The sequence below is a fragment of the Dicentrarchus labrax genome, unplaced genomic scaffold (genome assembly GCF_905237075.1).
Source record: "Dicentrarchus labrax unplaced genomic scaffold, dlabrax2021, whole genome shotgun sequence".
In the NCBI taxonomy this organism is placed as follows: domain Eukaryota; kingdom Metazoa; phylum Chordata; class Actinopteri; family Moronidae; genus Dicentrarchus; species Dicentrarchus labrax.
In genome coordinates this window covers 21000148-21021832 of record NW_026136722.1, presented here as the reverse complement: position 1 = coordinate 21021832, position 21685 = coordinate 21000148, and the positions used below count along the sequence as shown (strand labels likewise).

At 40.8% G+C, this 21685-nt stretch overlaps 1 protein-coding gene and 1 long non-coding RNA gene across 3 annotated transcripts in view; one reads left to right on the top strand and one right to left on the bottom strand.

The window, feature by feature from the left end:
• The window catches only part of prr12b (proline rich 12b), a 45989-nt gene that overhangs the window by 15034 nt on the left and 9270 nt on the right, over positions 1 to 21685 (top strand). For both annotated transcript variants that reach the window (XR_007881831.1, XM_051386809.1), the window contains exons 5-12: positions 2361 to 2573; positions 4141 to 4215; positions 9602 to 10421; positions 11307 to 11908; positions 11996 to 12112; positions 13784 to 13917; positions 14553 to 15754; positions 15880 to 15999. Coding sequence is in view for 1 of the 2 variants with exons in the window: in XM_051386809.1 (XP_051242769.1) it covers positions 2361 to 2573; positions 4141 to 4215; positions 9602 to 10421; positions 11307 to 11908; positions 11996 to 12112; positions 13784 to 13917; positions 14553 to 15754; positions 15880 to 15999 (3283 nt within the window). In the remaining variant the exon portion in view is untranslated. The remainder of the gene's footprint in view (positions 1 to 2360; positions 2574 to 4140; positions 4216 to 9601; positions 10422 to 11306; positions 11909 to 11995; positions 12113 to 13783; positions 13918 to 14552; positions 15755 to 15879; positions 16000 to 21685) is intronic.
• On the bottom strand, positions 6300 to 20495 carry LOC127355834 (uncharacterized). Its single transcript, XR_007881850.1, has 2 exons — positions 20325 to 20495; positions 6300 to 6688 (listed from the first exon to the last, which is right to left on the bottom strand). It is a non-coding gene; the product is annotated as an uncharacterized LOC127355834 (long non-coding RNA).

The window sequence follows — 21685 nt, the reverse complement described above, 5'->3', positions numbered from 1 at the left end:
ACATTTCAAATAACTAAAACAAAAATAAACACACTTGGACTCTCAGGAAAACATACAGAGAAATTAGGCCTCATACACAACAGTAAACAGATGGGTCTTTAGCTTTGCTTTAAAAGCCTCAACAGAACAAGCCTGCCTGATGTCCAGAGGTAAACTGTTCCACAATGTCGATGCACGGAAAGAAAAAGCCTGTTCACCAATTGTCTTCTTTTTAACCTTTGGGACACTCAGAAGACCCGTCCCCTGAGAACGCAGGGCTCGAGCAGGCACATAGGGGTTCACTAGATCTTTAAGATACAACGGTGCGCTGCCATTTAATATTTTATAGGTCAGCAGCAACACCTTAAAGTCTGCTCTGGCATGAACAGGGAGCCAATGGAGAGAGGATAACACTGGTGTAATATGTTCATATCTGGAGGCTCCGGTCAGAACACGAGCTGCAGCATTCTGAACCATCTGCAGACTCCGAAGACTTTTCTTTGGCAGACCCGACAGAAGGACATTACAATAATCTAGCCTAGATGACACAAAGGCATGAATGAGGACCTAAGAGTCCTTACACGACAGAATTGATCTGATCTTGGAGATGTTTCTAAGATGGAAAAAAGCAACTCTGGTCACCTCCTTTATATGCAAATCAAACAAAAGTGTCTGATCGAAAAGCACACCAAGATTCTTAACTTGGTCTCTGCGATTGATTACACAATCATCGAGAGACAAAGTAATGTGATCAAAAAGATGACCAAGTTTTGCTGGTCCGATAACCATCATTTCTGTCTTAAGCAACAAGAGATTTGTTGATAGCCAGCTATTAACAGCTGCAAGACAGGCCTCAAGTTTAGCTGTATTAGACTTGCTTCCTACACCTAATGGCATATACAGCTGCATATCGTCAGCATAACAATGAAAAGCAATCCCAAAAGAACGGAAAATCTGACCCAATGGGGATAGGTAAAGTGAAAAATCAATGGACCCAGTGCAGACCCCTGGGGAACCCTGTGCTTGAAGGCACAGGACTCAGAGAGTATGTTGTCATATAAACACATTGGAATCTTTCTGACAGGTATGATCTTAACCACTCTAGAACTTGTCCTGAGATGCCAAAAAAATTCTCAAGTCTATCAAATAGTATACAGTGGTCAACCGTATTGAAAGCAGCGCCAAGATCTAACAGCAATAAAACACTTGATGACCCTGAATCTATAGACAGTAGCAAGTCATTCACAAAGTACAAGAACTTCAGTTTTGTCTGAGTTTAACATCAGAAAATTGCAGCTCATCCAGGTTTTTATGTCCTTCAGACATGCTTGTAAGTTAGATAATTGATTAATTCCATCAGGCTTGATTGATAGATATAACTGGGTTTCATCTACATAACAATGAAAGTTAATCGTGTGATTCCTAATAATGTTGTCTACGTGAAGCATATATAAGGTGAATAGAAATGGTCCAAGCACAGAACCTTGTTAAACTCCATGACTAACTGTAGTATTTAGGGAGGATTTATCGTTAACATGTACAAACTGAGAACGATCTGATAAGTATGACCTAAACCAGCTTAGTGTGGTTGCTTTAATGCCAAATAGATGCTCAAGTCTCTGTAATAGAATATGATGGTCAATGGTGTCAAATGCAGCACTAAGATCTAACTATACAAGTACAGAGACAGAGTTTCTTTTTCGGAAGAAATAAAAGGGGTTTTTTAATTTTAACCCAGTGTTTTTTTTTTTTTTTTAAAAAAATTAAATAAAAAAAAAAAAAAAAAAAAAAAAAAAAAAAAAAAAAAAAAAAAAAAAAAAAAAAAAAAAAAAAAAAAAAAAAAAAAAAAAAAAAATTTTTTTTAAAAAAAAAAAAAAAAAAAAAAAAAAAAAAAAAAAAAAAAAAAAAAAAAAAAAAAAAAAAAAAAAAAAAAAAAAAAAAAAAAAAAAAAAAAAAAAAAAAAAAAAAAAAAAAAAAAAAAAAAAAAAAAAAAAAAAAAAAAAAAAAAAAAAAAAAAAAAAAAAAAAAAAAAAAAAAAAAAAAAAAAAAAAATTTTTTATAAAAAAAAAAAAAAAAAAAAATTTTTTTTTTTTTTTTTCGAGAATCTTAGGGGGGGAGGTTAGAAATGGGTCTATAGTTGGCTAAAACCCCTGGGTCAAGTGTGGGCCTTTTAAGAAAGGGTTTAATTACACCAACTTTAAAGGACTGTGGTACATAACCTGACAATAAAGAAAGATTAATCATATCCAATAAATAAGTGCCAACAAAGAATAAGACTTCTTTAAGCAGCCTAGTTGGGATGGGGTCTAAGAGACAGGTTGATGGCTTCGATGAAGAAATTCTGCCTAATATCTTAATACATTTACCTTTCTGTTTTCCAGATCAAGCTTCCCGTTCGCACAATGCTTCCATCAGAATCCTTGTTGAGGACAGACTCACTATCCAGCACTGAGCCAGTTCTGTCTGATGAATCAGTGGGGTCAGCACCATCTCTTGGCCTGAGTCCTGGACCCAGCACCACCATGGACATGAGCAGAAGTGAGCTGAACCAGACTCAAGACAAGATGTTGAAGCATCAGCAGAAAGCTGGAGAGGTAAAGAGCACACACAAGAAGCTTCACAAAAAAGTGTTCTCATCTCCTCTATCAAATTATACACAGCAGCTTGAGGGGGAGTGGCCACTTCATTGGAGGAAGGACAAAATGATCTGATATCTTGCAAAGAAATTAAGTGTTGTTTGAGCATTAATCAAAGGTAAAATATCTGAACAGTGGATTTGTTTATTCAAAAAGGGATTTGGAAACAATATCTTTTGGGAGAGCGGAACCTGCCACCCGATATTAACCTAGATATTCTTCCTTCCTTGTTTTTATTTGTTTTGATCCATCTTCCTCAGAACGTAAGTATGAAAGAAAGTACCAATTTGACAGGACATGAATTGATTTGATTTTTTTATTCTTATTGCCTTTGATATAATTTTTCTCTCTCTTCATGAAAACTCTGAAAATGCCAAAGAATTTAAAGGAAAAAAATATAAGCAGATAGACTATATGATTGAATGAAAATGTCAATTTAAAATAAGGGATACCCATGTAGTGTTGTGCAGGCTGTGTTTGTTACGACTGTCACTTGTGTGGGAGAAGGAGTTGTAGATATGACTGCAGAAGACCTGTGCATGACAGCTTCAACTTATTTTATGTCAGTGTGAAATGAAAGCTAGTTACCTCAGCAACATACATGCTGTATCTGCAGACAATATTTTGACCATGAAGGGAAACCAAATCAAGTCAAACTGATGTACAGTTCAGTCAATAAGTATTTGAACACATATTGCACATTGGGTTTTACATTAACCAGGGGCTGAGGTTAAAGTGCTGACTCTGCTTTAAGGATGTTAGATGGTGTTCACATCTGTAGCAATTTTATAACAATGCAGCATGGCAATGGCCCTTATTATAGTGCAGCCAAAGCAACCAGGGAGTTTTTTGAGAGCCAAACATTGAAATGTTTCAGCTGAGTGTGCATTTAGAACCAGTCACTCCCCAATTTACAGTGTGAAAGGCGGGCAAGAAAATTATAGGACAACAACAGATATTAACAATGGTAATAACACAGACAACAATTGATATTTTCTGCTCTCTGTACCTCTTTTAGATTACATTATTTGCACATTATTCCTCTTAAATATAATCTAGATTAGGGATAGGCAACTTGCGGCTCTGGAGCCACATGCAGCGCTCTAGAGACTCCCTGTGGCTTTAATAAAAAATTATATGGAATGAGTAACTGTTATTTTTTTTATACTTTCATTTTCATTTATAATTTTTGCAGGCCTAAATTAAATTCTCCACTTGTAAATACATGTAGCCATTAATCACTGAAAAATCTAAAAACTAGTCTTGAAAATGGAGAATTAGTAAGGTGTGTATATATACATATATGTAAAGGTTGCTGACCCCTGATCTAGATAGATAAACGTGTTTCTGATTTCATGCAACCCCAACCATGAAATTAACAAGATTACTGGCATCTGTAAACACCTTGAAAGGGATGACATAATATTGTTACTCATGTAAAGAAAAGCAACAGTCTCTCTAAAGAGTTTAACCTAACCTTTGCTAAATGGATGTTTGAAAGCAGTTTTCTCTGATGTTAACACAGATGATGTGGAAGAAGGAAATTGGTGATCCACTGAATCCTGAAGACTGGGCTACTATGCAGAAACTCTCCAGTTCAGTAAGTTGCTTCACACCCTCTACAAAAATGAGCAAAGCCAGGAGCTTCATATATAATTCATACCTCATCCATTCTAACTCAAGCCTCTGGTAGAGAGAGCAACACATTCTTTACCTCCTTCATTCCTTCACGACACTCTTTGTTTCAATACTTGTGTAAAAAGGTATAATTTTGCCCTGGTATTTGTTAAAACTAAAGGTAGGAAATAATTCGGTCCTGTAGAATCCAGTGGAACAAAACACAATATTTAAATTTACTGTCGTGTTTTCATGATTTGAGGTTTGGAGAGAAGGAGGTTATAGTTGACTGACAGCCAGCTCTTTCTGACTGACAAAAGAGAGAGGAGAGAGAAGGCTGTTACCAGGGCAGCTGTTGCCACGGTTACTACATTTTTCAGTGCAGGAACCTTGCTGCCACCTGCTGTCTGTTAAGCTTCATTACCTATAGCCTGGTTTTCAGGACCTACATTAATTGAACTAGTCCTACTCACAAATTTAAGGTTAAAGATGCTCTTGAATTGAAGAGAGCTCCAGAAGTTAAGTTGAGTTGAAGTAAGCACACTGCATTGTTGGAATGACTGTATAATATAGCATTAAATAATGGCTAAATCCTCAGTGGTACAAACAAGAATAAAGCTGTCACTGTTGTTTTTTCCAATCACTTTTCAAACTTTCCACATTTATTATCGGCAATTGATGTGGTATTAATTTGTCCTTAATGATTTCAATATTTTACCCCTATTTCATGTTGTTCGTTCCACATGTATAAAGGCTTCACACAAATAAAATAAACTTTAAAAAAAATACAAATTAGTGATAGACCAATTAATTGGTCTGTTGATTAATTGGGCAATGGAGATTATCTCAAAATTCAATGTCTGTGTTTGCGATGTCGATTAACAAAAAATGTCTTCAGACACATTTGCAGGCAGCCATGTCAGTGTGCCTTGTCAGAATACTTGAGAACAACACAAAATGTGGACCAGCCAGGAATAATCAGATTAGTTACGTGATAATATATAATTACGATTTTAAACATAAATCTGCCATTTGCAGTAGTAATGTAGTAATTCTCATCAATTATTCAACAGAAAGAAAAAAAAATCTGTGACTATTTTGATAATTGATTAATCATAAACAATTTATTTTATTTTATTTATTTTTTAAGCAAGAATGACTTAACAAGATGTTTGATGATATCATGTTGGAGTTTTCACAGTTAAATTTTTTTTCAACTGATAAGTCAATTAAAGGACCAGTACACAGGATTCATTGGCATCTAGCAGTGAAGTTGCAGATTGCAACCATTTGAATACAGCTCAGAATTCCAAGTGTATAGGAAAAACTACGGTGGCAATGAAACCGACCAAAATGCTAAAAGTTAAATGTGTAGAATCATGATGGTTCAACATGGTGGACTCCGTAGAAGAGATAACAAACACAGCTCATTCTAAGGTAACAAAAACACAATGATTCTTATATTCACGTGATTATACACTAATGAAAACATACCTGTGAATATTAATATTATCATTTCTGACACTAGATCCTCCTAAATGTTACACACTGGACCTTTACAAAGGGAACACCTGGGACTACAGTATATCCAGCACTGGCAGCTGTTTGTAATTTCAAGCTATACAATTCAATATTTTTATATGAACAATGGGTTGAAAAAATATGTGGACAATATATTATGAAAGGAGTCTCGTAGTAATGAATCTGTTGTGGTTTAATTTTTCCGTCCCAATGCACCTTAATTGATGTCTATCTGACATAAACCTTTAGCTATCTTACTATAGTGAGAGACCACAAACTCCCATTGAAGGTACCCTGAATGGTGACACAGACTCACAGAAAGCAAAGAGAACTGACCGTTTCACTCCACGTGCAAGATTTATTTGCATCAACACAGGATACAAGCAAACCAAGTTGTCTCGAGAATCAACTAACTAGAACAAAGAAAATCACTCTATTATATGCCTCTTTCCCACAGAATGTAGCCTTTTTCCTAAGGGGGTCTGTTGGTGACGTCTAATGTCTGATAAGCAGTAGTCATAACACATCTGATGCCCTACTCTCCAATTCAATTCAATTCAATTTTATTTGTATAGCGCCAATTCATAACAGAAGTTATCTCAGGACACTTTTCAAATAGAGCAGGTCTAGACCGAACTCTTTAACATTAATTACAGAGACCCAACAGTACCACCATGAGCAAGCACTTGGCGACAAGGGCAAGGAAAAACTGCCTGTTAAAAGGCAGAAACCTAGGACAGATCCTCCGGCTCTAGGTGGGTGGTCGTCTGTCTCGACCAGTTGGGGTGAGAGAGAGAGAGAGAGAGAGAGAGAGAGAGAGAGAGAGAGAGAGAGAGAGAGCGACAGACAGACAGACAGGTGCACAGCAACAACAGTATTGGCAATGGCAGTCAAGCAGGACCATGGCAGGAGGCTCCACCAGGATCCATGAGAACCTGCGAGACGAGAAAGCACAAGAACTCCGGGGAAGAAGTGGAGTTAGTAACATGCATTAAAGGGACATGAATGAGTGCAGAAAGAGAGAGGAAGAGAGTAGCTCAGTGCACCATGGGAAATCCCCCGATAGTCTAGGCCTATAGCAGCATAACTAAGGGATGGTTCAGGACTCACCTGATCCAGCCCTAACTATAAGCTTTATCAAAGAGGAATGTCTTAAGCCTACTCTTGAATGTGGTGAGGGTGTCTGCCTCCCGAACCACAACTGGAAGCTGGTTCCACAGGAGAGGAGCTTGATAACTGAAGGCTCTGGCTCCTGTTCTACTTTTAGAGACTATAGGAACCACAAGTAGCCCAGCATTCAGAGAACGTAGTGTTCTAGTGGGGTAATAGGGTACTATGAGCTCTTTAAGATATGAAGGGGCCTGACCATGAAGAGCTTTATAGGTGAGGAGGAGGATTTTAAATTCAATTCTACATTTTATAGGGAGCCAATGCAGAGTAGCTAGTACAGGAGAGATGTGATCTCTTTTTCTAGTTCCTGTCAGTACTCGTGCTGCAGCGTTCTGAATTAATTGGAGCGTTTTAATGGACTTATTGGGGCAACCTGATAATAAAGAGTTGCAGTAATCCAGCCTTGAAGTAACAAATGCATGGATTAGTTTTTCTGCATCTGTCTGTGATAGTATGTGTCTAATTTTTCTAATATTACGTAAATGAAAGAAGGCAGTCCTAGAGGTCTGCTTTATGTGGGAGTTAAATGACAAATCCTGATCAAAGATAACTCCAAGATTCCTGACAGTGGTGCTAGAGGCCAAGTTAATGCCATCTAGAGTGACTATATCTTTAGACAATGAGTCTCTAAGGTTTTTGGGGCCAAGAACAAGAATTTCGGTTTTTTCTGAGTTTAACATCAGAAAATTGCAGGTCATCCAGGATTTTATGTCCTTAGGAGGAGACAGCCTTGGTGTTTGGAATGTGCTTAGCTCACGACACACTGAATAACACTTCTCCTAACTAGGGTGAGACAACCAGAATGTGAATACATGAAGACGAACATACATGAACATAAAATAATATACTGTAAGCCTGTAAAATTAAACATGAAATAACACAACATAATATAGTTTGCTTCATGTTCACAGAACCTTATCCCTGAATGCATTTTCCCACTGCAACTCACAGAGAACTATTAAGTCAGCAGTTCCCCTCAGCTCTATGGAACATTTTATCACCTTTGCACACTACACGCAGGCTGTGGCGATTCAATCCCTGGCTCCTCTGACTACATGTTGAAGTGTCCTTGAACAAGATACTGAACCCCAAGTTGCTCCTGATGCTGTTTGATTGTGAATGAGTATTAGTTTCTGTTGATGGCCTTGGCCATCACTGTGTTAATGTGGCATGTAGTGGGAAAGTGCGTTGAGTGGTTGGAAATCTAGAAAGGTGCTATACAAGTACAGTCCATTTACCACACAGTTTTTTTTTTTTTTGGTATTACTTTCTTCAACTTTACTGTTTTAATTCAGATTTTTTTTTGTTCATATGTGACCATATCCATCTGTTTGTGTGAACAGCACAAATCACATGGAATCAGATATCTTTTCCAATTCTGATTTGGGACGCTTTCACATGTGGTCCAAATCAGATACAGCAACATTTAAAGTCTAATGAGGTCTATATTGCATCTGCAAGTAGTGGTTACCATGAATAGCTGAATTAAATGTCATTCTGAGATGATGTGACAATAACAACCATGAAAATCCCTCTGCAAACACAACTGACTTAACAAATTAAAACAATTTTTAATCATTGAATCACCTCTCACACCACCTGTAGTGTCTTTTCTTAAATGAACTATCTGTGGAAATGTGTTTATGCCTCAACAATAGGACTATATCATTAGAGATTTGTTTTTACCTTGTCACTTGATCGAACAGGGATTTTGCAGACAAGCTTTTGAAACGCCGGCGACTCAACTGTAGAAAGAGGCAGCGCATCCTCCACGACATACTCAGCCACCAGCCTTCTCACTTCTCGTGGGTCAAGCATCTTCACCTCTGGTCTGGAGAAATCCAACTTTCGTTGTTTAGCTTTGCTCGCGCCGTCATCTTCCACCTGTTTGATAGCAAGAGGTCGTTTAGCCGCTAGCTTAAGGTTGCTGTGCACTCTCTCCAGGTGTTTCTTGAGGTTACTTGTACTATTTTTAGCCGTGTACAGTTCCCTCGGCCTCCCACCAGCACATAAAGTGCACCTTACTGTGAGGTTCTTATCCATTTCTGTGACAAATTCAAAATAGTGCGAGTATAACCACTTAAAAACGTTGAATTATCAGTTGTTGTTGTTGTTGTTGTTGCCACCTTGCCATCTTGCCATCTCCAAACCAAACCGTCTTCTTCTTCTTCTTCTGTTGATTTAAAACCGCCTTCTTCTCCTCTTTATTTACTGCTGTTGCGCCTGGGTTGTTTTTTCGAAACCTCCGCCTGTGCGACAGCTCGGATTGTAACGCGTTACCGGACTCAGTAACTGCAATAATATTATCAAAATATAGTTAGTAACGCGTTATATTACTCCATTACTGCCTAAACGTAATATATTACTGTAACACGTTACTTTTGTAAAAAATCTGATCTGAGCAATGAGTGCTAAGAGCTAAAAGAAGAGGGAAAATTATACTCATTCATCATTCATTCATTCATTCTTTGCACCGGGGCAACCTACTGGTCAAAACAATCAATTAACACTGCTTTAAAGACAAATAAATCGTGTTAATAAGACCAAATTACTAGTTGGAACTGTTTTTTGCAGTGTACAGAGGAGTACAGCTAACTGACAAACCTTGCCAGTACAATAGACAAGGAGTAACACCATCATAAAGCACTCATCATTGATAAGATTCTGCTCTTTTGCAGGCTGATGAGAAGGCTTTCGACTTCAAACCTGGCTTCATGGCCTCTTTTTTGGACTTCCTGAAGACAGGCAAAAAACAGTCAGGCCTTGAGCTGGAACATGATGCAGGCGAGCAGGAGGCTCTAAACGCCTGTTCCTCTCTGAAGGGAGGGATCAGGCCCTTATCCCCGCCTCCTGCTCCACTGCCTTCAGCTCCTCCACAGCAGCCTGCAGGAACCTTCAGCGAGGGAGGGCAGGGCGAGGGGGCGGACCTCGCTCTCAGCAGCTGCCCAAGTCCCTGCAAGCCTCTGGATGAGGAGCTAAAGAGGAACCTGGAGACACTGCCTTCCTTCTCCTCTGATGAGGAGGACTCCGTCAGTAAGAATCAGGATCTACAGAAGAGCATCTCATCTGCCATCTCTGCCCTCTATGACACCCCACACTCATTGGCTGCTGCAATGGCTTCTGCCATGGCCAAAGCCCCACCCAGCCTGTCCCCGCCCACCCCACAGGAGACGCCAATGAGCCCCCCTATCCCTGCCATGCCTCCCCTCATCCCCAGTATGGAAAATGGAAAAGACGAGGCGCTCACATACACTCACCATCACATACAGGACAAGGAAAAACAAAAATTGGCCTCTCCACAGTCGAATGGAGAAAAAGCAGAGGACAGGGAGCTTGAGCAAGGAGGAGAGGAGGAGCAGGGAGGAGAGGAGACTCTAGATAATGAAGAAATAATAAGAGCTCCACAGAATCTGCAGCAGGGAGCCCTGGAAGAGCAGGAGGAAGAGCAGGAGGAACAGATGTCTGAAATGCAGATGTCGGAGGTTCCTAAGGTTGAAGGTAATGTATGTCTGTTATCTACCGTCTGTAAAACAAGGAATGTTTACTGAATGTCAACTTCTCTCATACGCAAAAAATGTATATCGTGTCTTAAAAGTTCATTCTTGAACTTGGAAACAGTAATTTGGCCAAATAGTCTTTATTACTAGCTTTTTTCAGAGCTTTCAACTACATCGTGTGGCCTTCATAGATTCCAGAATCTATGAATATGTAAATGTTTCATTTCTAAAGTTTTCCAGCTGGACATAAGTAACACAAGTTTCTACAGCACACTGGACCAGGCTGAACTCCAGACTATTTGTGATGACACAAATCATGCTTGTAGGCCCTGCCCCTTACAATCAGATTTTCTGTAAGGACTTTCCACTTTCAGCAGAATAATGTGAAAACATCCTTCTAGTGTCAAATTCTGCACATAAATCATTCGAACATCACACTGTAGGAACAAGAAAAAACACTGATTTATGACTGGAGGGGGAAATCAATTGGCATTGTTCATCCAACATGTTTCGTCATCATGCCTTTATCAGAGTCCTACTGGCAGATTTGGGCACCTGCACAGCAGAGGAAAGCCTTCTCAAAGGGATCATGAGCTTGTTAATCCGTCCCGGTAAAGCTTCTGACAAACAGCAGATGGTGACTCAATTTGTTCTCAAAAGAGACAAAAATCTGGTTTCTCAAGTATCAGACTGTTCTTTTGGCCATGGTATCCTGTTTAATGCAGAAATGAAAATCTCAAAGTCATTTTCCTGTGACCTTAAAAACTTCCAAAAACGCCAATTCGTAACAAAAGTTATCTCAGGACACTTTTCAAATAGAGTACTTTACAGAGTCCCAAGTTAGAAGGTAACATTCTTATTTTCCTTCTCCCACCCTGTTTTTCAGATTCTCCATCAGGACCTGTGCTTGCTCTTGCTCTTGCACGTCCATCCCCATCACCATCCATCTCTCCCTCGCCGCCCACCTACTCTTCACCCTCGCCCCTCCCTCCCCTGTGTCTCTCCGTACCCTCCCCAATGCAGATCCAGCAGGATGAGGAAGAGGAGAATCAAACTTATCGTCTTTCTGAGCAGCATCAGCCCTCTTTCCAACCAGCTCCAACTGCAGGCACCTCCCCACCCCCCTCCACCTCCCCTCCGGCCATCACGTCCTCACCCCTCTCCAACCTTCCCCTGGCCCAGTCCATCCCTCCTCCATCCACCACACCACCCCCATCATCCTCCGATCAGGACCAGGATCCTGAAGCCGGGCAGCCTTCCCCCTCCTCTTCCTCACCCTCTTCATCGTCTTCACCGCCCCCATCACCTCCAACCCCAGAAGAGACCCCAGCATCCCAGCGTCTTACCTCACTCCACCTGGCAAAGAAGCAGGCCGATGCCGCCATAGCTGGTGAGAGTGAAGAAGAGGACAGTGAGAGTGGAGGCGAGGGGATCTTTCGGGAACGAGATGAGTTTGTTGTCCGAACTGAGGACATCGGGACTCTTAAGGTGAGTGCCCCCGCAGCTCCCAGCTAGTACGTAAGGTGAATAAATAACTTCCCATTAATGATATAAGCTGTTTGTTTGTGTTATCAGATGGCCTTGCAGACAGGCCGAGAGCCCCCACCCATCTGGAGGGTACAGAAAGCTCTGCTCCAGAAATTCAGCCCAGAGATCAAAGATGGTCAGCGGCAGTTCTGTGCAACTAGTAATGTGAGTTTAACTCTCAGATGGTCAATACTAAATTGCATCAGGCAGAAAACTGTGGTGTACTAAGGGAGACAGAGGTGTTGCAATGATGATGTAGATTAGAGGTGTCCACCTAATGGTTGAGGCTCATATGTAAAATGGATAAATGGAACTTTTAAATTCACCCATTCACACATTCACCCAATGTGTAACATTTAGGAGGATCTATTGTCAGATATTGAATGTAATATTCATACATATGTTTCCATTAGTGTAAAATCATCTGAAAATAAGAATTGTTGTGTTTATGCTACCTTAGAATGAGCTGTTTTTATCTACAGAGGGAGCGGTTCCTCCTCCTCTACGGAGTCTGCCATGTTTCTTTCTACAGTAGCCCAGAAGGGACAAACTTAACACTGGCTCTAGTTTAGGCCATTTGCATTTTTGGGAGTATCATGGCCACCATAGTTTCTCTGCAACTTCCCTGGTAGATGCGACTAAATCCTACACACTGGTCCTTAAATTGAAAAAAATGATTGTGTGTCTGACCATTTGTTGTAGCCTGGTCCCAGACGTATGAGCCCACATCATTATATACATGGTAGTGTCAAGTTAGAAGATCTTTGGCTACACAATTTATATTATATATATAGGTGTAATATCTCATCTTGCTTTCTTGTTTTCAGTCCTAGAGTATAAGCTGGCTGTAGGCTAGTTATTTTTCCTAGAGCCCGACTGATGTTTTTTGTTTTTAGACTAATACTGATACCAATTTTAGAGGGGAAAAATTCACTGATTTACTATTTGGCAGCTGATATAGTGAATTTCTGAATTGGAATAAAAAAGATTTTGTAGTATGACTATGCAAAGGTACTCAGACTGCTGCTTTCTTAAACACATAACTTTATTAAATAATATTTAAGTTAAATATTCATTCAGTAATGTAACATATAGGCTACATTGACAACCAATTCCAGGAATGGACACTGAGAAAATAAAGAATAAATAAAAATAAATAATAAATAGTGTAGAAATACTGAAAAAACTACAGACATTTCTGCATTATATACCAGAAAAAAAGTTTTCATTTTGGTCCATAAAGGATAATATACACCAATGCCAATAGGTACAGGTTTGAGGAATGAACTGCCAGACACAAGGTTTTTAATTAAAAAAAGGATGCAATGTGCTATAAATATTATGTCAGAAAGAAGTAACTATGGCTATTCCTGTCTAAACCCTAATTTGTGCTAGCTTTATATAAGGGGAAATCACTGATGAATTAAGTTAATTTGAGATTCATAGATTACAGGTTCCTAAATTACAAATGGGCTTCTTAGAACCTGCGTAAGCAAGGTTTTTTATTCTTAGTATCTTTATGAATCGAAAGTGGGGATGGACACTGCTGTAGTCTTTTTTATAGACAGTTTAATTGATCATTTTTAACCAATTAATAGATTTAATCTGATTGGTGTCAGTACAGTCTGAGAATAGCAAATGGTTTAGCCCTTAGATGGAGGGGTTCCATAATAACAGTGAGAGTTCTGTCTAAAGTAAGTTGTACATACTAATGCTTGATTTCCCCCTTTCTAGGCCAATTCAACTTTTTTTTTGTCATAATGAAAATGAAAAATAGCTCACAAAAACTAAAGTTTACTTAATTGTGATTCTTATTTTTCATGTCTCTTCCATCAGTATCTGGGTTACTTTGGTGATGCTAAAATGCGCTACCAGCGTTTGTATGTGAAGTTCTTGGAGAACGTCAACAAAAAAGATTATGTGAGAGTGTGTTCTCGAAAGCCGTGGCATCGAGCCGGCCTGACACTCAGGTATGACTATGAGTTTTTTATCTTGTCAAATGTCTCTGATTGCCGCTCAGAGGTAGGGGCATGAAGATGGACTGATACTTTTTAATTGATTTCACAACCTTTTTTCAAAACAATTAAGACTCATCTAAAGTGCCAACACTCTATTTGATTAACTGAAACAAAACATCTATTCACAGCTGATGTTTGAGTTTGGGTGAAATTCTTCTTCAGTTCTTTGATGAAGAGTGAATGCAGCACAAAAGCTGTGCTATAATGAATTTGTCTAGTTTGGGTTCTCACTCTAAGTCTTACATGTCAACGGGCACAGAAAACATGCACACAAGAAGTCCGTGTGCAGAATGCAGTAGGGTTTGTAATCTCTAGTAAAATCATCTTTGGAGAAAATAATATAATGCTATGTTATGAGATTGTTGAGCAATCAACTTTCTTCAAGCCACCAACCCAAAGTGTCTTTTCTAATTTCCTTGACTCTGATTAGTTGTTTTTGTTCAGGCCCATTGGATTTCTCAGAAATGTATAATAAACGTCAACAACTAATTCTGGGTTCATTTCAGAACACTAACTAGCTTCCTTTGGACATTGGAGCTTTATGTGTCTTTCTCTGTGTCATCCTTTTCTCTCTCATTGATCAACAGGCGCCAGGCACTGCCCAAACAGTTGCCCTCCATTCACAATCAAACCCCCCCTCGAGTGGAGAGAGACGACAGAGACAGAGAGAGACAGAAAGAGAGAGAGCTGAAGGAGCAGAGAGAAAGAGAAAAAGAACAAAAAGAGAGGGAGCACAGGGAGAAAGTAGAAAAGGAGCATAAGGAGAGAGAGAGGAGAGAGAAAGAGGACAGAGAGCAAAAAGAGAAGGTGAAACGGGAGTGGGAGCAGAAGGACAGGGACAGGAAAGAAATGGAAATGGTGGATAGTGAAAAAGAGGACAGTGTGCGAAAGGAGAGGGAGTGCAGAGAAAAAGAGACAGAAATGGAATGGGAGAATGACAGGGAGATCGAACGAGGGGAGAAGGAGCAGAAAGAGAGGGATAAAAGAGAGAGAGAGCAAAAGGACAGGGAGAGAAGGGAATATGAGCGAGAGCAAAAAGAGAGAGAGATGAAAGAGAGGGATAGAAGGAACAGGGAGCAGAAAGAAAGGGATAAACAGGAAAGAGAACGGAAAGAATGGGAGAGACAGGAGAGGGAGTGGAAAGAAAGAGAAAGACAGGAGAGAGAACAAAAAGAGAGAGAGAGACAGACGAGGGAGAGACAGGAGAGAGAACAAGAAGAGAGAGAGAGACAGGAGAGGGAAAGGAAAGAGAGGGAGAGACAGGAAAAGGAGCGGAAAGAGAGGGAGCAGAAAGAAAGGGAAAGAAAGGACAGGGATCAAAGTGAAAGAGAAAGGCAGGAGAGAGAGCAAAAAGAGAGGGATAAACAGGAAAGGGAGAGAAGAGAAAAAGAGAGAGCGAAGAGAGAAAGGGAGCGTAGAGAAAAGGAGAAACAGGAGAGGGAGCGGAGAGAGAAAGAGCGAGAGCAGAAAGACAGAGAACGGAAGGAGAGGGAAAAGGAAAAAGAAAGGGAACAGAGAGAAAAGGAGGGAAAAGAGGAGCCAGAGAAACAAAGGGATCAGGAGAAAGAGAAAAGGGAGAGAGAGTTGCGAGAGAGGAGAGATGGCACAGTGGAGTTTGCAAGGTTAAAGGAAGAGAAGAAAGAAGGACAGAAGACGATGGAGCGTCAGTCCAGAGCCAAGACTTCAAAGGACAATGCAGAGCCTCCTCCCAAGAAGAGGAAGAAGTGGCTGAAGGAGGTGCCATCCTCCTCCTCGTCCTCTGACTCCTCCCCACCCAGTGATGACGAAGGTTAGCTGTTCTGTGTGTGTGTGTGTGTGTGTGTGTGTGTGTGTGTGTGTGTGTGTGAGGCACACATATTTGTTAATATCATATTAGCACATATAATAACATATAAAGGCTTCTCTCTGTTATAGGGCCTGTGCGGGGTGGAGTTAACAGCCGAGCCATGAGGGAGATGTTCAGGAGCTATGTGGAGATGCTGGTTAGCACAGCACTGGACCCTGATATGATCCAAGCACTGGAGGACACTGATGGTAAGCACTCAGATGGAGAAACACAATACACACATAAAATAAAACTCACCAAAATTTACAGAGACCCAACAGTTCCCACCATAAACAAGCACTTGGCGATAGCGGCAAGGAAAAAACTTATATTTAAGAGGCAGAAACCTTGGACAGACCCCAGCTCCAGGTGGGTGGCCGTCTGCCTCGACCAGTTGGGGTGTGAGAGAGAGAGAGAGAGAGAGAGAGAGAGAGAGAGAGAGAGAGAGAGAGAGGGGTAAAGACAGAAGGACAGACAAAGGTGCACAGCAACAACAGTAGCAACAACTACACTAATAGTAGTGACTGATGGTGATGATGATGATGAACATGAAGAAGATGATGACGACGACGACGACGACGACAACAACGATGGGGAACAATGAGCAGTGATAGTAATTAAAGCGTTGGGCAGGACCTCGCACTCCACGCAACTTGGGGCGTGCTGCAGCTGCGTCGCGTGCCGTCATAACACGTGCGGACCACGACATGAAAATCTCACGTAAATCAGCTCAAAATCGCCACGCAGCGCTTACTTCCTGTTGCCAGTAGGTGGCACTATCACTATGTCTGAATATTGTCATGTAGACGTGTTCAGGGCGGGACTCTTATCAAACGTGAAGTTTCGTTGAGATAAGATAATGTACACTAAAGTTGTGAGGATGTGTTCAGGCTAGGACTGTTACAGAATATGTGAAGTTTAGTGGAGATTGGACATTGGTACTGAAGGTGAGTACTATCTGTTTATGGTGAATGGTCGAAATTCAACGCAACGCCACTGACACACCATTTGACGGAATGTCGTAAATAGCAGGACTTTTAATCATGAATGTCTTTAGATTGCGCTGATTAAATTTGAAGTTGATGCGATAAATTCCCTAGGAGGAGATCCTTCAAATACAAGGCAAAAAATCACAGAAAATGAGCACGGAATTCAAAATGGCTGACTTTGATGCCACGCCACAGACACGCCGTTTGACGGAATGTCGTAAATAGCACAACCTTTAATCAGCACCATTTTTTGAATGTACTGACAAATTTTGAAACAGATCCGATAAATTCCCTAGGAGGAGTTTGTTCAAATAAGACACGAAAAGTTAGCTGAAAGTGAAAATCAAAATCAAAATGGCGGACTTCCCGTGGGGTTTGGGGTATGGGTCCAAGAGGCTTTTTTGTACGTCTCGCCATGTTACACGTGCCGACAGAGTTTCGTACATATATCGGTGAAACGTGGCGCCGGGGCTGCTTTTTTTTATATTGTAAGGGGCTCTACAAACACGATTTTTGGTATGTGACCTTCAGGCAAGTGAGCCTCAGGGAGCCATGGGCAAGCATCTTACCAAGTTTAATTTCAATCACACGTGCCGTTGCAGAGATATAAACTTCTTCATTTTATAGAGCACCACCTAGTGGTGATGGCCTGAAATTGTGCACGGTGCCTAAGGAAGACATGAGGAACTATGGACCCAAGCTTGGTGGCAATCGGTAATACCAATGTGGAGAAATGGTCCACTTCCTTTTTTGACTAAAAATGTACAGGAAGTGTGAATTTTATAGCGTGCTTATTTTTTTAAATTTCAAAAATGTTCAAACTACTTTTTTTGCCAGGGTGCTAGGTGAAAAATTTCGTGCGACTCGGACATAGGGTGTAGGAGGAACACAAAAAAATAGTTTAAGGACATTTTGCGCTCTAACGAAAACAAGTTCTAGGCGGAAGTGGGCGGAGCCTATATGGGGAGATTCAGCTCCATTCACCGAACACGTGGATATAAGGTTTTTGAATGGCCGACAAACTATGCAGAAGTTATTAAGTAACCAAAAAGTCAAAATACTTTTGTCAATAGTAGCGCCACCTAGTGGCAGACTCAAAAGCGACGCATAGAATATAACATTTTTCGCCAGACCTGACAACTTTGCCAAATAAAATTTAGTTTTCGTATATGTTCAGGGGGGCAAAAACGCTAAATAATACGTAAGAAATCGAGCAAAAACAAAAAGGACCTCCAGCGGTCGCTGGCTCGGTCCCTAATAATAATAATAACAATTAAAGCTGCAAGCAGCGTTGAGCGGGACCTCGCACTCCACACAACTCGGGGTGCGTTGTGGCTGCGTCAATTGCCATCGTAACACGTGCGGACCAAAACATGCCAAAACCAAACCAAAACATGCCAAAATTGCCATGCAGTGCTTACTTCCTGTTGCCGGTAGGTGGCGCTATCACTATGTCTTAATATTGTCATGTAGACAAGTTCAGGGCGGGACTGTTGTAACACACGTGAAGTTTCATTGAGATTGGACCACGTACGCTGAAATGAGGACATGGTCAGGGCGAGACTGTTACAGAATATATGAAGTTTACTGGAGATTGGACATTGCACACTGAAGTTATGAGTGCTGTTTTATGGCCAATCCGCTGAATTCGACAAGTCGTCACTGGCACGGTCATTTCACGTAACTCAGCTCAAAATCGTCACGCAGCGCTTACTTCCTATTGCCAGTTGGTGGCGCTATCACTATGTCTGAATATTGTCATGTACACGTCTTCAGGGCGGGACACATTTGAAGTGTGGAGCCGATTGGACAATGTACACTCAAGTTATAGAGAATTCGTGTTTTGTGGCGGTCCATCAAAATTTCCCGCCAACCCACAGACCACAGTCACAGTCAACACATATCATCAACAATGTGTTTTGCATTTTATAAGAAAATTTCAGCTGGATCTGATCATCCTGCCAGGAGTAGAACATGAAAGTATAAAACGTGATACTTCCTGTTACCAGTATGTGGCCCTATCACTATGTTTGAATATTGTCATGTAGACGTGTTCAGGGTGGGACTGTTATGAAACACGTGAAGTTTCATTGAGATTTGATCATGTACGCTGAAGTTATGAGGACGTGTTCAGGGTGGGACTGTACACTGAAGATATGAGTACTATCTGTTTGACGGCCAATCGGTGGAATTCGACACGTCGTCACTGGCACACGGTTAAACATACAGTCACAAATAGCACAACTTTTGATAACCAATGTGTGTAGATTGAAGTGATCGAATTTGAAGTCAATCTGATAAAATCTGTAGGAGGAGTTAGTTAAAACAGAAGCCCTTAAATGCAGGAAATAGCAAAACAGTTTGACATTCGATTCAACCTGGCCAACTTTGAGGGAAAGCCACGGACACGCCCTTTAACATACAGTCACAAATAGCACAACTTTTAATCAGCACCCTTTTTTGACTGCACTGACTAATTTTGAAGCAGATCCGATAAATTCTCTAGGAGGAGTTTGTTCAAATACAACGCGAAAAATTCACAGAAAATGCGCATGGAATTCACTATGGCCAACTTTGAGGGCACGCCACGGACACGCCCTTCAACGTACATGCACAAATAGCACAACTTTTAATCAGAACCATTTTTTGACTGTACTCACAAATTTTGAAGCAGATCCGAGAAATTCAGGAGGAGTTTGTTCAAATACAACGCGAAAAGTTTGCCGAAAGTGAAAATCAAAATCAAAATGGCCGACTTCCTGTGGGGTTTCGGATATGGGTCCAAGAGGCTTTTTTGTACGTCCCGGCATGTTATGCGTGCCTACCGAGTTTCGTACATATCGGTGAAACGTGGCGCCGGGGCTGCTGTTTTTTTATCCTGTACGGGGTGCTACAAACACGACAAACACGATTTTTGGTATGTGAGCTTCAGGCACCACTCTACACATGCCCTGTGAATTTCATATTCATAACTATTACGGTCTCCGCACAGTGATTTACCATGCCACCAGAGCGCCACCTACTGGCAGATTGTTAACACATTTTTTAGCGAGCCTCAGGGAGCCATGGGCAAGCATCGTACCAAGTTTCATTTCAATCACACGTGCCGTTATGGAGATATAAACTTCTTCATTTTAAAGAACGCCACCCAGAGGCGATGGCCTGAAATTGTGCATGATGCCTAAGGAAGACATGGGGAACTAAGGACCCAAGTTTGATGTCAATCGGACATAGCAATGTGGAGAAATGGTCCACTTCCTTTTTTGACGAAGAATGTACAGTAAGTTAGAATTTTATAGTGTTCTTATTTTTTGAAATTTCAAAAATGTTCAAATTAGTCTTTTTGCCAGGGCGGTCCCCAGGTGCTAGGTGAAAGATTTGGTGCAAATTGGACAAAGCATGTAGGAGGAACACGAAAAAGTAGTTTAAGGACATTTCGCGCAAAAGCAAAGCAAAAACAATAGGGACCTCCAGCGGTCGCTTATGAGGTCCCTAACAATAATATCAGTAATAGGGCAGGAGACTCCACCAGGATCCATCAGAACCTGCGAGACGAGAAAGCACAAGAACTCCGGGGAAGAAGTGAAGTTAGTAACATGCATTAATGAGACATGAATGTGTGCAGAAAGAGAGGGAGAGGATGAGAGGAGCTCAGTGCATCATGGGAAATCCCCCAGTAGTCTAGGCCTATAGCAGCATGACTAAGGGATGGTTCAGGACTCACCTGAGCCAGCCCTAACTATAAGCTTTATCAAAGAGGAATGTCTTAAGCCTACTCTTAAATGTGGAGAGGGTGTCTGCCTCCCGAAACCACAACTGGAAGCTGGTTCCACAGGAGAGGAGCTTGGTAGCTGAAGGCTCTGGCTCCTGTTCTACTTTTAGAGACTATAGGAACCACAAGTAGCCCAGCATTCAGAGAGTGCAGTGTTCTAGTGGGGTAATAGGGTACTATGAGCTCTTTAAGATATGAAGGGGCCTGACCATGAAGAGCTTTGTAGGTGAGGAGGAGGATTTTAAATTCTATTTTAAATGTTACAGGGAGCCAGTGCAGAGAAGCTTATACAGGAGAGATGTGATCTCTTTTTCTAGTTCCTGTCAGTACTTGTGCTGCAGCGTTCTGAATTAATTGGAGCGTCTTAATGGACTAACTGGGGCAACCTGATAATAAGGAATTGCAGTAATCCAGCCTAGAAGTAACAAATGCATGGATTAGTTTTTCTGCCTCCATCTGTGACAGGACGTGTCTGATTTTTGCAATATTACGTAAATCAAAAAAAGCAGTCCTAGCGCTTTGCTTTATGTGAGAATTAAAGGACATATCCTGATCAAAGATAACTCCAAGATTCCTGATAGTGGTGCTGGAGAGTTTAGCATCAGAAAATTGCAGCTCATCCAGGTTTTTATGTCCTTAAGACATGCTTGTAATTCAGGTAACTGATTATTTTCATCGGGCTTGATTGATAGATATAACTGGGTATCATCTGCATAACACTGAAAGTTAACGGAGTGATTCCTAATAATGTTGCCTAAGGGGAGGATATATATAAAGTGAATAGAATTGGTCCAAGCACAGAACCTTGTGAAACTCTATGACTAACTTTAGTGTTTATGGAGGATTTATCGTTAACATGTACAAACTGAGAACGATCTGATAAATAGGATTTAAACTACTTTAGTGCGGTTCCTTTAATGCCAATTAGATGCTCAAGTCTCTGTAATAGGATATGGTGGTCAGTGGTGTCAAATGCAGCACTAAGATCTAACAATACAAATACAGAGACAAGTCCATTGTCGGAAGCAATTAAAAGGTTGTTATTAACTTTGACCAGTGCTGTCTCTGTGCTGTGATGAACTCTAAAACCCGACTGAAAATCCTCAAATAAGCTGTTGCTATGTAGAAAGTCAC